This window comes from Capricornis sumatraensis, chromosome 10, assembly GCF_032405125.1.
Source record: "Capricornis sumatraensis isolate serow.1 chromosome 10, serow.2, whole genome shotgun sequence".
NCBI lineage: Eukaryota > Metazoa > Chordata > Mammalia > Artiodactyla > Bovidae > Capricornis > Capricornis sumatraensis.
The window spans coordinates 46,332,625-46,346,770 of record NC_091078.1 but is presented as its reverse complement, the minus strand read 5'-3'; the positions used below and the strand labels follow the sequence as shown (position 1 = coordinate 46,346,770).

At 44.4% G+C, this 14,146-nt stretch overlaps 1 protein-coding gene across 1 annotated transcript in view; it reads left to right on the top strand.

Moving 5' to 3' along the window:
• Positions 1-13,887, top strand: part of LANCL2 (LanC like glutathione S-transferase 2) — an 89,705-nt gene extending 75,818 nt beyond the window's left edge. Inside the window, exons 7-9 of the mRNA XM_068982809.1 lie at positions 7,219-7,395; positions 11,276-11,348; positions 13,624-13,887. Of these exons, the coding sequence (XP_068838910.1) occupies positions 7,219-7,395; positions 11,276-11,348; positions 13,624-13,739 (366 nt within the window). The 3' untranslated portion in view covers positions 13,740-13,887. The remainder of the gene's footprint in view (positions 1-7,218; positions 7,396-11,275; positions 11,349-13,623) is intronic.
• The last annotated feature ends 259 nt before the right edge of the window (positions 13,888-14,146 follow it).

Genomic DNA, 14,146 nt, shown 5'->3' with positions numbered 1-14,146 from the left:
TGTCAATGGATATCTAGGTTGCTTCCATGTCTTAGCTATTGTAAATTTGGGTACATGTGTCTTTTTCAGTTTTTGTTTCCTTAGGGTATATGTCTAGAAGTGGTCTTGCTGGGTAGTTGGTAGTTTTATTCCTAATGTTTTAAGGAGTCTCCATACTGTCTTTCATAGTGGCTGTATCCATTTACATTCCCACTAGCAGTGCAAGAGGGTTGCCTGTTCTCCGCATTCTCTCCAGCATTTATTTGTGTGGATTTTTCAATCATGGCCGTTCTGACTGGTTTCTCTGGGATTTCCAAAGCATTCTCTGATATTGAGTATAGTTTCTTTTTTAATCCTTAAATATTTTTAATGACTGCCCCAATTCCTTGCCTTTATTTTCAACATTTGGTCATCTCAGCATCAGTCCATTTTGTTACATAAGCCAACAGGCTCAGAGAAGTTACGATGACTTAACCAAAGTTATACAGTCAGTAGTTGTGGGAGAGGGAATCTAACCAGTGTCTTCTGACTCCAGATCCCTTATGTTGCCCTCTGCATTGCACGTCTCTTCAGACTTTCTGTCGTGACACTTCCAGGGAAATTTAGCATTTGAGAGGGGTAATGTCGATCAGTAAATAGATTTTTCTGGCCAAGTTATAATGGCTACAATGTAGAAAAGATAAAATCTGTGATTAAATCTGGGGGCTTTTGTCCGTGTTTATTAAATTTCCAAATGTCCCACTATTAAAAGTCGCTTCTCACTTGGAGCATGAGCCTGTGATGGTGGTGGGTGTGGTGGCTGTGCACCTGGTACCGAGGGAGGAAGGGAAAGCTCAATGTATGCAGTGCACCTCCAGCAGCTTCAGCCTAAACAGGGGAGTAGGGGCTCTGCCTGATTTCACCAACTGGAGACCACTGGAAAGGATAAAGGAGCCATAGCTTTCCTTCAGGACTGGGCTTACTCTCTGTGATTTCATGACATAGCCTCTGAAACAGTCTCCCTTTGAAACAGAGCAGGACCCTATGGTTCTGGTCCCCCACGCCATCATGTCCTCTGCCTGCCTTTTGTCTGTGGAAAACTTTAGTCAAAGAGTAAGTTTAATCAGAGAAGTGAGAAATGTGGAAACGAAGGGAAACAGTTTGAAGAGACTAAATGATAAGAATTTGCTCATTAAACACAGTCAGGGACCTTTGCTTCTTTCGCACGGGGCATACATAATATTCTGAGCTGTATCCTGTGAGCTGCCTTATAGATACTGAAAAACCAGGAGGAGAAGTGAGAGAGTCAATTACTAGGCAGGCTGATAAGTCTGGGGGTCCCCAGGAGAGAGGGATCTGGGGTTCTCAAGGAGGAGATGGGGTCTGGAATTCTCAAGGAGGAGGAAAGGAGAAACTTTTTTTTCCCTCTACATTCCTTAGTCTTAGTCACATAAAACGTTTTTATCTTTAAGCCTCAAACTGATGATTACACAACAAAAAACTCAGTTTAAACTCTGTACTCTGTGAGTGAGTGAAGTCGCTCAGTCATGTCTGACTCTTTGCGACCCCGTGGACTACCAGGCTCCTCCGTCCATGGGATTCTCCAGGCAAGAATACTGGAGTGGGTTACCATTTCCTTCTCCAGGGGATCTTCCCGACCCAGGGATTGAACCCGGGTCTCCCACATTGGAGGCAGACGCTTTAACCTCTGAGCTACCCAACCGGAATTCCATCACCTCCACTAGCTTAGTTCCTGTGATGCTTTCAAAGGCCCACTTGACTTCACATTCTAGGATGTCTGGCTCTAGGTGAGTGATCACACCATCGTGATTATCCGGATCATGAAGCTCTTTCTTGTACAGTTCTCCTGTGTATTCTTGCCACTTCTTCTTAATATCTTCTGCTTCTGTTAGGTCCATACCATTTCTTTCCTTTATCGAGCCCATCTTTGCATGATATGTTCCCTTGGTATCTCTCTTGAAGAGATCTCTAGTCTTTCCCATTCTGTTCTTTTCCTCTATTTTTTTGCATTGATCGCTGAGGAAGGCTTTCTTATCTCTCCTTGCTATTCTTTGGAACTCTGCATTCAGATTCTTATATCTTTCGATTTATCCTTTGCTTTTCGCCTCTCTTCTTTTCACAGCTGTTTGTAAGGCCTCCTCAGACAGCCATTTTGCTTTTTGGCTTTTCTTTTCCATGGGGATGGTCTTGATCCCTGTCTCCGGTACAGTGTCACGAACCTCATTCCATAATTCATCAGGCACTCTGTCTATCAGATCTAGTCCCTTAAATCTATTTCTCACTTCCACTGTATAATCATAAGGGATTTGATTTAGGTCATACCTGAATGGCCTAGTGGTTTTCCTTCCTTTCTTCCATTTCAGTCTGAATTTGGCAATAAGGAGTTCATGATCTGAGCCACAGTTAGCTCCCGGTCTCGTTTTTGCTGACTGTATAGAGCTTCTCCATCTTTGACTGCAAAGAATATAATCAGTCTGATTTCAGTGTCAACCATCTAGTGATGTCCATGTGTAGAGTCTTCTCTTGTGTTGTTGGAAGAGGGTGTTTGCTATGACCAATGCGTTCTCTTAGGAGAACTCTATTAGCCTTTGCCCTGCTTCATTCTGTACTCCAAAGCCAAATTGGATTGTTACTCCAGATGTTTCTTGACTTCCTACTTTTGCATTCCAGTGTCCTATAATGAAAAGGATATCGTTTTTAGGTGTTAGTTCCAGAAGGTCTCATAGGTCGTCATAGAACCATTCAACTTCAGCTTCTTCAGCGATACTGGTTGGGGCATAGACTTGGATTACCGTGATATTGAATGGTTTGCCTTGGAAACGAACAGAGATCATTCTATCATTTTTGAGATTGCATCCAAGTACTGCATTTTGGACTCTTTTGTTGACCATGATGACTACTCCATTTCCTCTAAGGGATTCCTGCCCACAGTAGTAGATATAATGGTCATCTGAGTTAAATTCACCCATTCCAGTCCATTTTAGTTCACTGATTCCTAGAATGTCGACATTCACTCTTGCCATCGCCTGTTAGACCACTTCCAATTTGCCTTGATTCATGGACCTGACATTCCAGGTTCTTATGCAATATCACTCTTTACAGCATTCGACCTTGCTTCTATCACCAGTCACATCCACAACTGGGTATTGTTTTTGCTTTGGCTCCATCCCTTCATTCTTTCTGGAGTTATTTCTCCACTGATCTCCAGTAGCATATTGGGCACCTACCGACCTGGGAAGTTCCTTTTTCAATATCCTATCATTTTGCCTTTTCATACTGTTCATGAGCTTCTCAAGGCAAGAGTACTGAAGTGGTTTGCCATTCCCTTCTCCAGTGGACCACATTCTGTCAGACCTCTCCACCATGACCTGCCTGTCCTGGGTGGCCCCACATGGCATGCCTTAGTTTCACTGAGTTAGAAAAGGCTGTGGTCCATGTGATCAGATTGGCTAGTTTTCTGTGATTATGGTTTCTGTGTGTCTGCCCTCTGATGCCCTCTCGCAACACCTACCATCTTACTTGGGTTTCTCTTACCTTGGACGTGGGATATCTCTTCACAGCTGCTCCAGCAAAGTGCAACCACTGCTTCTTATCTTGGATGAGGGGTATCTCCTCACAGCCAACCCTCCTGACCTTAAGTAGAGTAGCTCCTCTTGGCCCTCTTGCGCCCATGCAGCCACCACTCCTTGGACATGGGGTTGCTCCTCTCAGGTGCCTCCCCTGTCCTCGGGCACAGATATTAAGAGGTGGCAAGAATACACAAGAGAACTGTACAAAAAAGAGCTTCACGACCCAGACAGTCACGATGGTGTGATCACTCACCTAGAGCCAGACATCCTGGAATGTGAAGTCAAGTGGGCCTTAGAAAGCATCACTACGAACAAAGCTAGTGGAGGTGATGGAATTCTAGTTGAGCTATTTCAAATCCTGAAAGATGATGCTGTGAAAGTGTTGCACTCAATATGCCAGCAAATTTGGAAAACTCAGCAGTGGTCACACGACTGGAAAAGGTCAGTTTTCATTCCAATCCCAAAGAAAGGCAATGCCAAAGAATGCTCAAACTACCACACACTTGCACTCATCTCACATGCTAGTAAAGTAATGCTCAAAATTCTCCAAGCCAGGCTTCAGCAATTCATGAACCATGAACTTCCAGATGTTCAAGCTGGTTTTAGAAAAAGCAGAGGAACCAGAGATCAAATTGTCAGCATCCACTGGATCATCGAGAAAGCAAGAGAGTTCCAGAAAAACACCTATTTCTTCTTTATTGACTATGCCAAAGCCTTTGACTGTTGTATCACAGTAAACTGTGGAAAATTCTGAAAGAGATGGGAATACCAGACCACCTGACCTGCCTCTTGAGAAACCTGTATGCAGGTCAGGAAGCAACAGTTAGAACTGGACATGGAACAACAGACTGGTTCCAAATAGGAAAAGGAGTACCTCAAGGCTGTATATTGTCCCTGCTTATTTAACTCTTACGCAGAGTACATCATGAGAAACGCTGGGCTGGAAGAAGCACAAGCTGGAATCAAGATTGCCGGGAGAAATATCAATAACCTCAGATATGCAGATGACACCATCTTTATGGCAGAATCTAAAAAGCCTCTTGATGAAAGCTAAAGAGGAGAGTGAAAAAGTTGGCTTAAAGCTCAACATTCAGAAAACGAAGATCATGGCATCTGGTCCCATCACTTCATGGGAAATAGATGGGGAAACAATGTCAGACTTTTGTTTTGGGGGCTCCAAAATCACTGCAGATGGTGATTGTAGCCATGAAATTAAAAGACACTTACTCCTTGGAAGGAAAGTTATGACAAACCTAGATAGCATATTCAAAAACAGAGACATTACTTTGCCAACAAAGGTCTGTCTAGTCAAAGCTGTGGTTTTTCCAGTAGTCATGTATGGATGTGAGAGTTGAACTGTGAAGAAAGCTGAGTGCTGAAGAATTGATGCTTTTGAATTGTGGAGTTGGAGGAGACTCTTGAGAGTCCCTTGGACTGCAAGGAGGTCCAACCAGTCCATCCTAAGGGAGATCAGTCCTGGGTGTTCATTGGAAGGACTGATGCTAAAGCTGAAACTCCAATACTTTGCCCACCTCATGCAAAGATTTGACTCATTGGAAAAGACTCTAATGCTGGGAGGGATTGGGAGCAGGAGGAGAAGGGGACTACAGAAGATGAGATTGCTGGATGGCATCACGGACATGATGGACATGAGTCTGTGTGAACTGTGGGAGTTGGTGATGGACAGGGAGGCCTGGTGTTTTGCGATTCATGGGGTCGCAAAGAGTCAGACATGGCTGAAGGACTTAACTGAACTGAACTGAACTCTCTACTGACAACAGTGTATCCTGGTTGAGGACAGTTTCTCCTTCCTGAAAACCTTCTGGCTAATCCTGTTATCTTAAAAATGTAAATTATGGAGTGGGTCTGTAAATTATGGGTCTGTAAATTATGGGTTTGGAGGTCTTTACAACCTCCAAACATTCTTCTGATTCATTATAATAACTAATTAAAAAGTATATAACTCCCTTGCTAACACTACGGAGGGTCGCTCTTTCTGCCCATTCTGATGTCTGTCGGAAGCTTTCTCTACCTTTTTTATACTTTAATAAAACTTTATTACACCAGTTCTTCCCTGGTGGCTCAGATGGTAAAGCGTCTGCTTACAAAGCAGGAGACCCGGGTCCTATCCATGGGTGGGAAGATCCCCTGGAGAAGGAAATGGCAACCCACTCCAGTACTCTTACCTGGAAAATCCCATGGACAGAGGAGCCTGGTGGGCTACAGTCCTTGGGGTCACAAAGAGTTGAACCCGACTGACTAATTTCACTTTCACATTATTGCACAAAAGCTCTGAGCAATCAGACCTCGTTTCTGCCCCGGATCAAATTCTTCCCCTCCAGAGGCCAAGAATCCCTGCGTCTTTCATTGTTTAGCAACCTTTCAGAAGCTATCTACATGATTACCAGACTATCCAGGACTTGAGCTGCCACAGTTCTGAGACCTGACTTCCAGGAAATGGGAACAAGTGCACCGCAGAACTGAAGATTAACTGTGTCTATAACAACCAAGATGATGCCGTTCAGAACACTGATGACCAGTTGAAGATGACTGTTGGAGATGACTGTGCTGTTTCTGCATGTAATCGCCCCCAACCCCACTCTGTTTGTAAAAGCTCTCACCTCCTGCTTGGTGGTGGTGTTGAGGGCGGAGTCGGTCTTTGGACATATGTCCGCCACCTCCCCCTACCCCAGTTGCCAACATCTGAAATAAAGCAAATTTTCTTTCCACCAACCTGGCCTGCTTATTGGCTTTTGAATGGTGAGCAGCCAGACCCCCAGATGCTGATCCCCTTTCAGGTGCTGTTTCTCTTGCTCCTCAGAGCCTGCTCAGTTGGATGCCTAAGAGGTCACAGGGAAGATCCTTTTGGCCACCCAAGAGAACTCTTCTCCAGTGACCTTTTGCTTCGAACCCATGGTCTAAAACTTGTTTGCACTAGAATGGAATGAGCTCAGCAGCAGAGATTGCTATTAACAAAAATAACAGATTCTGAGGAAAGGACTGGGAAGGAAAACAAATGCAGTGTGAGGAGAAAGAGCAGAGTGAAGGGAAGTCGGAATGGTGAAAGCGTCCTCCTGGCCTGCCGGGGTCATCTCTGCTGAGCGTGTTTGTCTCTGTCCCTGGAAACCGCTGCGTGGAGGTGGTGCTTCCTCCGCCAAGGGGCTGAAGATGCTCTGTGCAGGTTTCTTTGCGGCAATTTATATCACAGCTTGTCGGGTGCATTGGGTATATGGCTGACCTAGGGTATGGAATGTTCTTGATGTGGATGGCAGGGCGTTATGGAATCTTACAATGCCTTCTACACGAGTAGTAGTTTCAGAGCTGCAGCCTGTAAGTCCCAGGAAGTACAAAACAGTTTGTGTATGACAGACCATTGTACCAAAGAGATCTTGTCAGTTTCCTCATACTTTTTTAACCTTTGAACTGCTTTTGAAACACTGCGCACTGGAAGGAGGGTGGGGGAGAGGAGTGCCTTGGGACTCCCCTAAGCCACTTGGAGGGGAGGGGACTGCAGGCTGCCTGGTGCGGTGCTGCTGCCGCGGGGCTCGGTTCACCTCGGGTCACTTCAGGTGTCCTAAGGGCAGGACACTTTCTCAGCAGAAAGGGGAGGTGTTGTGCTGTTTGTTACTTAAGACACCAGTTTAGCACAGCTTTGTTTTCCATTTCTCAGGTTTTTAAGGAGGAGAAGTACCTAAAGGACGCAGTGGAGTGCAGCGACGTGATTTGGCAGCGAGGTCTGCTGCGGAAGGGCTATGGGATCTGCCATGGGACCGCTGGGAACGGCTACTCCTTCCTTTCCCTTTACCACATCACGCAGGATAAAAAGTACCTCTACCGAGCTTGCAAGGTAAGAGTATATGTCTATTCAGATAGCTTTTGAGCCCTCCAGAGCACACAAAGCCCAAAACAGCTCTCTTGTTTCAGACATGCTTCGCCCAGCTCTGCAGTTTCTTCTACACAGCCGTGTCCCTGCTGGCCCTCTTCTTCAGGGGTCCTCTGTGCAGTGGGACTACGGAGTGGAAATGCCCTCTGCAGTCCCACAACCTGTTAAGTGTGCCTTGCTGTGCATTTATTAGCCTCATGACTTTGGGACGTGCCTGCTTTAAGCCTCAACTGGAAAAATACTATCCGCCTCCTAAATTTGTTCCAAGAAAAATTAATTGTGATAATGGGCAGATCATCAGTAAGTGCCCCTGCTTAACGTCCTCCAGTGGTTTCACACTGCTCCACGCACAGAACCCATGCCCCCACACTGGAGGGCCTGTGTGCCTCAGCCCTCGCATGCCTCCTCTTGGCTTGCCCTGTGCTCCACACTGCTGCTTCCCCCACCCGTGCTCTCCGTGGGGCACAGCAGGCCTGGGGTTCCTCTGAAATCCACCTGGTGGAGGGGACCTCTGAGGTCTCGACCCCAAGTAATGGAGCTGCTGCTCACTGTGGGGTGCTCCGCTTGCTCTTGCTGTGCCACGCCCTCGACCATGAGCCGGGACAGTGCCTGGCCCCAAGTGGAGACTAATAAACATGCATCCGGTGTTTGAAAATGAATGCACAAAGCAAGACTCGGTAAACGTTTGCTATACACATGTCACAAAATAGTTATGAAGACACTGGAAAAAAAGATTGGAAGAAAATACACCAAAATGTACAAGACCATGGGTAGATGGGGGCATTCAGAGTGGCTTATTTTTTATATTTATTACTATTCTGAAGGCTTTTCTTAAACCAGGTGGAATAGAGCCGTGGTACCCACACTCACAAAGGCCGTGCACACAGGGTCTTGTGAGGGCATCGAGGGCAGGTGCTGGCCCAGGAGTGTCATGTAAACTGAGGCCCAAAGGAGAGCTGGAAACTTTGCAGGGGTGGGGGATGGGAGCAGAACTGCCCGCAGAGGGAGCTGGAGGGGTGAGCACCCTGGGGCCATGACGTTCCGTTGGCTGGAGCAGAGACATGAGGGTCAGCTTCGGGTGACAGCAGTCACGGTGGCAGATGGGCAAGAAGTTGTGGGGACTGGGGAAGACTTCACAAGGAGGAATGCATAGCTAGTTTTCTAAAGATGTAGAGCTTCTCAGGTGGGTCGGGAAAGCATGGCATGAAGAGGGGGTGTCTCTCCCTTAGGAGAAGAGCTCCTGCAGAACCATGGAGGCAGGCACAGCACAGGGCAGTCTGACACCCCAAGTACCCAGTGTTAGAGGGTGCGGGGTGAGGGATGAAGTCAGAAGGGCAGAGGCCAAAGAAAGCTAGTCCTTCCCCTAGTCAGTAGATCTCAACCTTGGTTACACTTTAGACTCACTGGGAGCTTGTGAGTACTTAAAAGCTCTCACACTTAAGAGGGCCTGGACCCCAGCCTAGATCCAGTGATGCAGGAGCCCAAGCCCTGTGGTCCCCACACCTGTGGGTCTCCCCACCAGCCACGTGAGTCCTCATCTGTCAGGAGGAGCTTCATCAGGGTTTGTGATTCACATTCAGTATTCTCTCTCAGAAGGATCACCATGGCTGCAGTGGGTGGTTGAGGCAGAGGTAAACAATCTGGGTTTCTCCAAATTGTTGTTTAATAATTAATGCAGGAAATGTCGCGGCTTCCCTGGTGGTCCGTTGGCTAAGAATCTGCCTTCCAATTCAGGGGATGTGGGTTTGATCCCTGGTCAGGAAACTAAGATCCCATATCCCACATTCAGAGCAACTAAGCTGGCTTGCTGCAACTACTGAGCCAGTGTGCTCTGGAGCCTGAGCACCTCAACTGTAGAGTTTGTGTACCTTAGTGCTGCAGCTAAGACCCAATGCAGCCAAGCAACTAAGTCACTTAATATTTTTTATTTTTTTTTTATTTTTTTTTTATTTTTTTTTTGCATTTCTTTTCTTTTTTTTTTTTTAAGCAAATGACAAAGACCCAGTTTACCAGCTTAACTTTTTTAAACCTAAGCTTAACATTACATATTTAAACAATTGTCAAAACTTACTAAGTTGCCAGCATTCATGCATGACTGAAAACATCCTCAATGCACATTAAACCAGAAATGCATTACCATTAATGTATTAATATCATCACTACTAAATACTGAAAAAACTGAGATTATCTTGTGGAAGAGTCATCCTGGCAATGTTAACTTCACAGCAGGCTGAGACTACTCGGCTCACGTTTCAAACACAATGGAAAAGCAGTCCGTGCTGGTGTTAGTGTACGAAAGAGTCACGGCCACCTTGGATTACGTTTAATAAAAAGCAAAGTGCATACAGAGATTTACAACAATTTTAAAGACAAATAAAATAGTCCTATTACGTGGTCCCAACAGTAAACTCAAAAGTCTATGACAAACAGGGCTCCGACGAGCTGTGTATAAATACTTTAGATTAGGTACAGTTATACTGAAAGTCGAGTTCGTTTGAAATCTTCAAAAAAATGTTCCTGTTAATCCTTGCATGGCGCGTGCCAGAGTTAGGGTTCTGCTACGCGCGTGCGGTCAGCTATTTGTTATCCAAGCGCAGCAGCTGCTCCTTACCATTTATCGTCAAGGACTTTAACTGGCCGTCTTCTTCAACTTCCACCCTTTCTTGACCATTCTCGACAATCCTCTTGGTGGTGATCTTCCTGCCGTTCACCACTTTCGTCGACGTCAATACGGACTTGTAGTTGCCCATCCCACTCCCGCCGAAGGCCGAGGAGGAGGAGGAGAATGCCGTGAGGCCCCCGTGGCCTAGCGAGCCGAAGGAAGTGAACCCTGCATCAAAGGAAGGAAATCCCCCTCCAAAGGGGGGAAGTCCGCTGAAAACAGAGAAGAACGAGCCCGTGCCTCGGCTCCGGCTTCCGCGGGGGCCCCTTCGATTCCCAAAGAAGTCCTCAAACGGGTCTTCGAAGAAGTCGAATGAAAATGGGTCCCTTCCACCAAAAAATTCCCTGAAGACTTCATCTGGTTTGTTTGTTTTTTTTTGTTTTTTTTAAAAACCCACTTTATTGAGATATAAATTCACATACTATAAGCAGAAATGCAGAGTTACAAACCAAGGATACTGGCTATGATACTAAAGAGAGATTTAGAAACACTTAGGATGTTGAGCCCACAGAATTTGGTGGATTTTTTTTTAATGTGGAGAAGACAGAAATGTATGAATATCTTCCTGATGCCTGACTAAGAAAACCAGATAGATAGTGCATCGAAAGAGCTAGAAGTGTGTGAGGGTTTGGAGGGTAGAAAGCAGCATGAGTTTTATTATGTCACAAAAATCCGTTGAAGAAGTTTCAGAAGGAAGTGTCAGAGAGCTCAGAGGAGTTGCTGAGAAAGCTAAGGGATGTGTTTTCGAGAGGAATAGGGTGAGCAGTGGGAGGCCCAGGGGCTCAGTGGGGAAAGAAGGGGAGAGAGGGGCAAGCTGCATATTCAGCAACAGGGCTCAGCATGCGCGGGTTTTCATCTGCACAGAGTGCCTGCCAGGGTGGAAGGCAATGCCTGGAAGAGATAGAAGGTTGTGAACTGTGTGTTTCTACTTCAGTCTTCCCAACAACCTTCCTGGGTAAATCCTCACTGACAGATGAGGAAACAGGCCTAGACAGGTGATAGGACTTAAAAGGTCTCGCCTCCTTAGAAGAGGTGCTAAGTCCCTCCAGACCCACACTGCTGGCCACTCTGTTGCCTGGGCACCTGGGCCTTTGATTCTTTGTGAATTCACTACAGTGTCTTGTTAGTTCCATTTCCACCAAGTGAAACCCCACTCTTAAAAATAAATGTCTTTCTTCCTAGTTTGCAGAGTGGTGTCTAGATTATGGAGCACATGGCTGCCGAATTCCTGACAGACCCTATTCTCTCTTTGAAGGTAAGAGTGAAGGAAACTGCAGGTTCAAGTCTCTGAGTGCGTGCGTTTGGTCCTCCTGGCTCTGTGCACAGTTGATCTTACTTAGTGATCAGTGCAAAGCTGGCAAATACCAGGAGCAAAGTTATTCCTTGCTGAAAACTATACTGAGTCTCTTTACCTTGCCTGTTTGTGCTCCTGTGAACTTCTTCCGTGTATTTTCAGATCTTTTGTGAAGTATATATGCATAGACTGTTTGCTGCTTAGTGATAGAAGAAATAATAAGTTTTTCCTCTGCGTTTCACCTGTAATACCATGCATATGATATTGATCTATTCACAGCAAACTTGGTTAGTTATTTAGATACATTTAAGTCATATAAAGAGGCATAAATAATTAATATTAGTAATTTAAAATTATTAGTAAGTAAAACTATTAGTACTTGGAAAAATAATAAGAAAGTCTGAAAAACAAGAGCAGTGAAAGAAACCAGAGAACATATTGAGAGTCTGCTGCAGGCAGAATGCATAGAATATAATTCAGGAAAACCAAACAGAAGACCTGCAGAGACTAAGATATTCTGACATAAGTTGCACAAACTAAGGGCAAAGGTTAAATGGGGTTGGGATAAATTGATGGCAACTTTTTAATTACTTTAGGGCTACATTTTATAGTAATTCCAAAGTAAATTCCAGAAGGAATAAATGAATACTTATAAAAAAATCAAATAATAGATGGGTGTTGAGTTTTGTCAAGTACAAATCATGTGAGTTTTCTCTTCAACCTCCTAGCACTGTGAATCACATTGGTTCATTTTCAAATGTTAAGCCAATCTTGCATCTCTGGAATAAACCTTACTTGGCCATTGTATACAGTGGTTTTTATGTATTGCAGAATTGTTTTTGCTAATCTTTTGTTGATGGTTTTTGCATCTATAGTCATAAGGAATATTTGCCTGTAGTTGTCCATTTTTATACTGTCACGGTCTGGTTTTGCTATCTGGGCAATACTGGCCTACTAAATTGATATTTTGTGTTTTCTGTAATAGATTATATATTAATTGGTAGAAGAATTCTGGTTTAAATGTTTGGTAACATTCTTCCACAAAACCTTCCTAGCTTACAGATTTATTTCTCAAGAGTCTTAAATTTATGAACTTAATTTAATAGTTTACCAGGCTGTAAATTATCTATTTCATATTCAGTGAGTTTTATTAGTTTGCGTTTTTAAGATATTGCTCCATTTCACCTGTGGGGTCAAATTTATGTGCCTAAAATTTTGGTAGTATCCCTTCATTATCTTTTTGATATTTTGAATTGTCTGTAGTGATATGCCATGTTTTATTTCTGCTATTGATAATAGTCTAATCATATAACAGACAGGTGAGCAAAAATTAGAGCATTTGTCATTATTTTTTGCAAAAAAAGATCTCTTTTAGTATTCACAGATTTTATAATGAAAAAATGTTTCTCAGGATAAAAATTTTCATCACGTCATAAAAATGATTTATATCAGATATAACAGAATAACCTATATGTGTGTGTGTTTATGTGTGTATAGAAATAACAGAATAATAGATATAACCTTAACCGTAAATGAAGTTCATTCAGGTTCATAAATTCAAGTTTATAAATGGCAAATTTAAAGCCCCAGTGAGTGAAAATCTTTGAATGTTCCCTGCTGAGAGGCTGGGAAGCTCTCAGATTCTCCTGGATCCTGTGCCTGACAAATGCCTGGCAAGAGACACCAGTAACTTGGTTCTAGTCAGATGGTGAGTGGCTGTGTGGAGGCCACGAGGCTGGCAGGGCCCCCAGCGCTTCGGACCCTTTCTGCAGGAGTTCCCTCCAACCAAGGGTTCCTTCGGGTAGACTGCTGAGTTACTGCAGTGATTGGTGGTGGGGATTTTAACCAAGCAAGTAAAGTTTGTTCTAACTAGTATTTTTAAAACCTAAAGAAAATATAAAATGCAGCTTTACATTTGAAATAAAAACATAAAGACTCTGAGAAGAAGTTTATATGTTGGAATATCACAATAGCAATGCCCTTAACTTTTTTGTTAGCAGTTCTATGAAATCACCATAAAGTGTCAAGATGCAAGATTTAAAAATAAGATAGTGAAGAAAACCTGCTATGTGCTAATATAAGGATTTTCCATTTGTTATGTGAATTTATTTTTAAAGTCCTCACTACCTTTCCCCACATTCTTACAGCCCCAGTAAAGGCAGTGATTAAGGTCACTTGGCTTGAGACCCCACCACACACCGTTTTTTTTCATCATGGATCACGTTTTTCGTTGCAGGCATGGCTGGCACTGTTCACTTCCTCTCTGACATTCTGGCCCCAGAGGCATCACGGTTTCCAGCATTTGAACTCAGCTCTTCCCAGAGGGATACAAAGGTTCAAAAAGACTACTAAGAGACCTGACTGGGCCAGAAGCCACCAGGTTGCTTAGTGCCTGACCCAGAGCCAACTGGGAATCCTGAAGGCGGGAGAAGAAGGAGAAGCAGACGTCTTCCTAGACCCCCAGTGTCCGAGTGTGGTGACAGCCGTCCCATCAGCGTTCTGTAACAGTGCCCCCTCGCTGGTGTGAAATACGACTTCCTCATGTCCAGCCCTCTGTCGTGTGTGCATGACTCCCGGCGTTTGCTGTCTCTAGGTGCAGGTTGTTCTAAACAGAAGCCCTTCTCTGTCCATGAGCCCGAGCTGGCTGTGCATGAGGGCACACGGCAGCCACTTCTCTGTACATACTATTTAAAGTGAGGTGTTTTCTGTATTGACAAACAAGGAAATAGGCAGGTGGTGTCTCTTAAGTAACATAATTC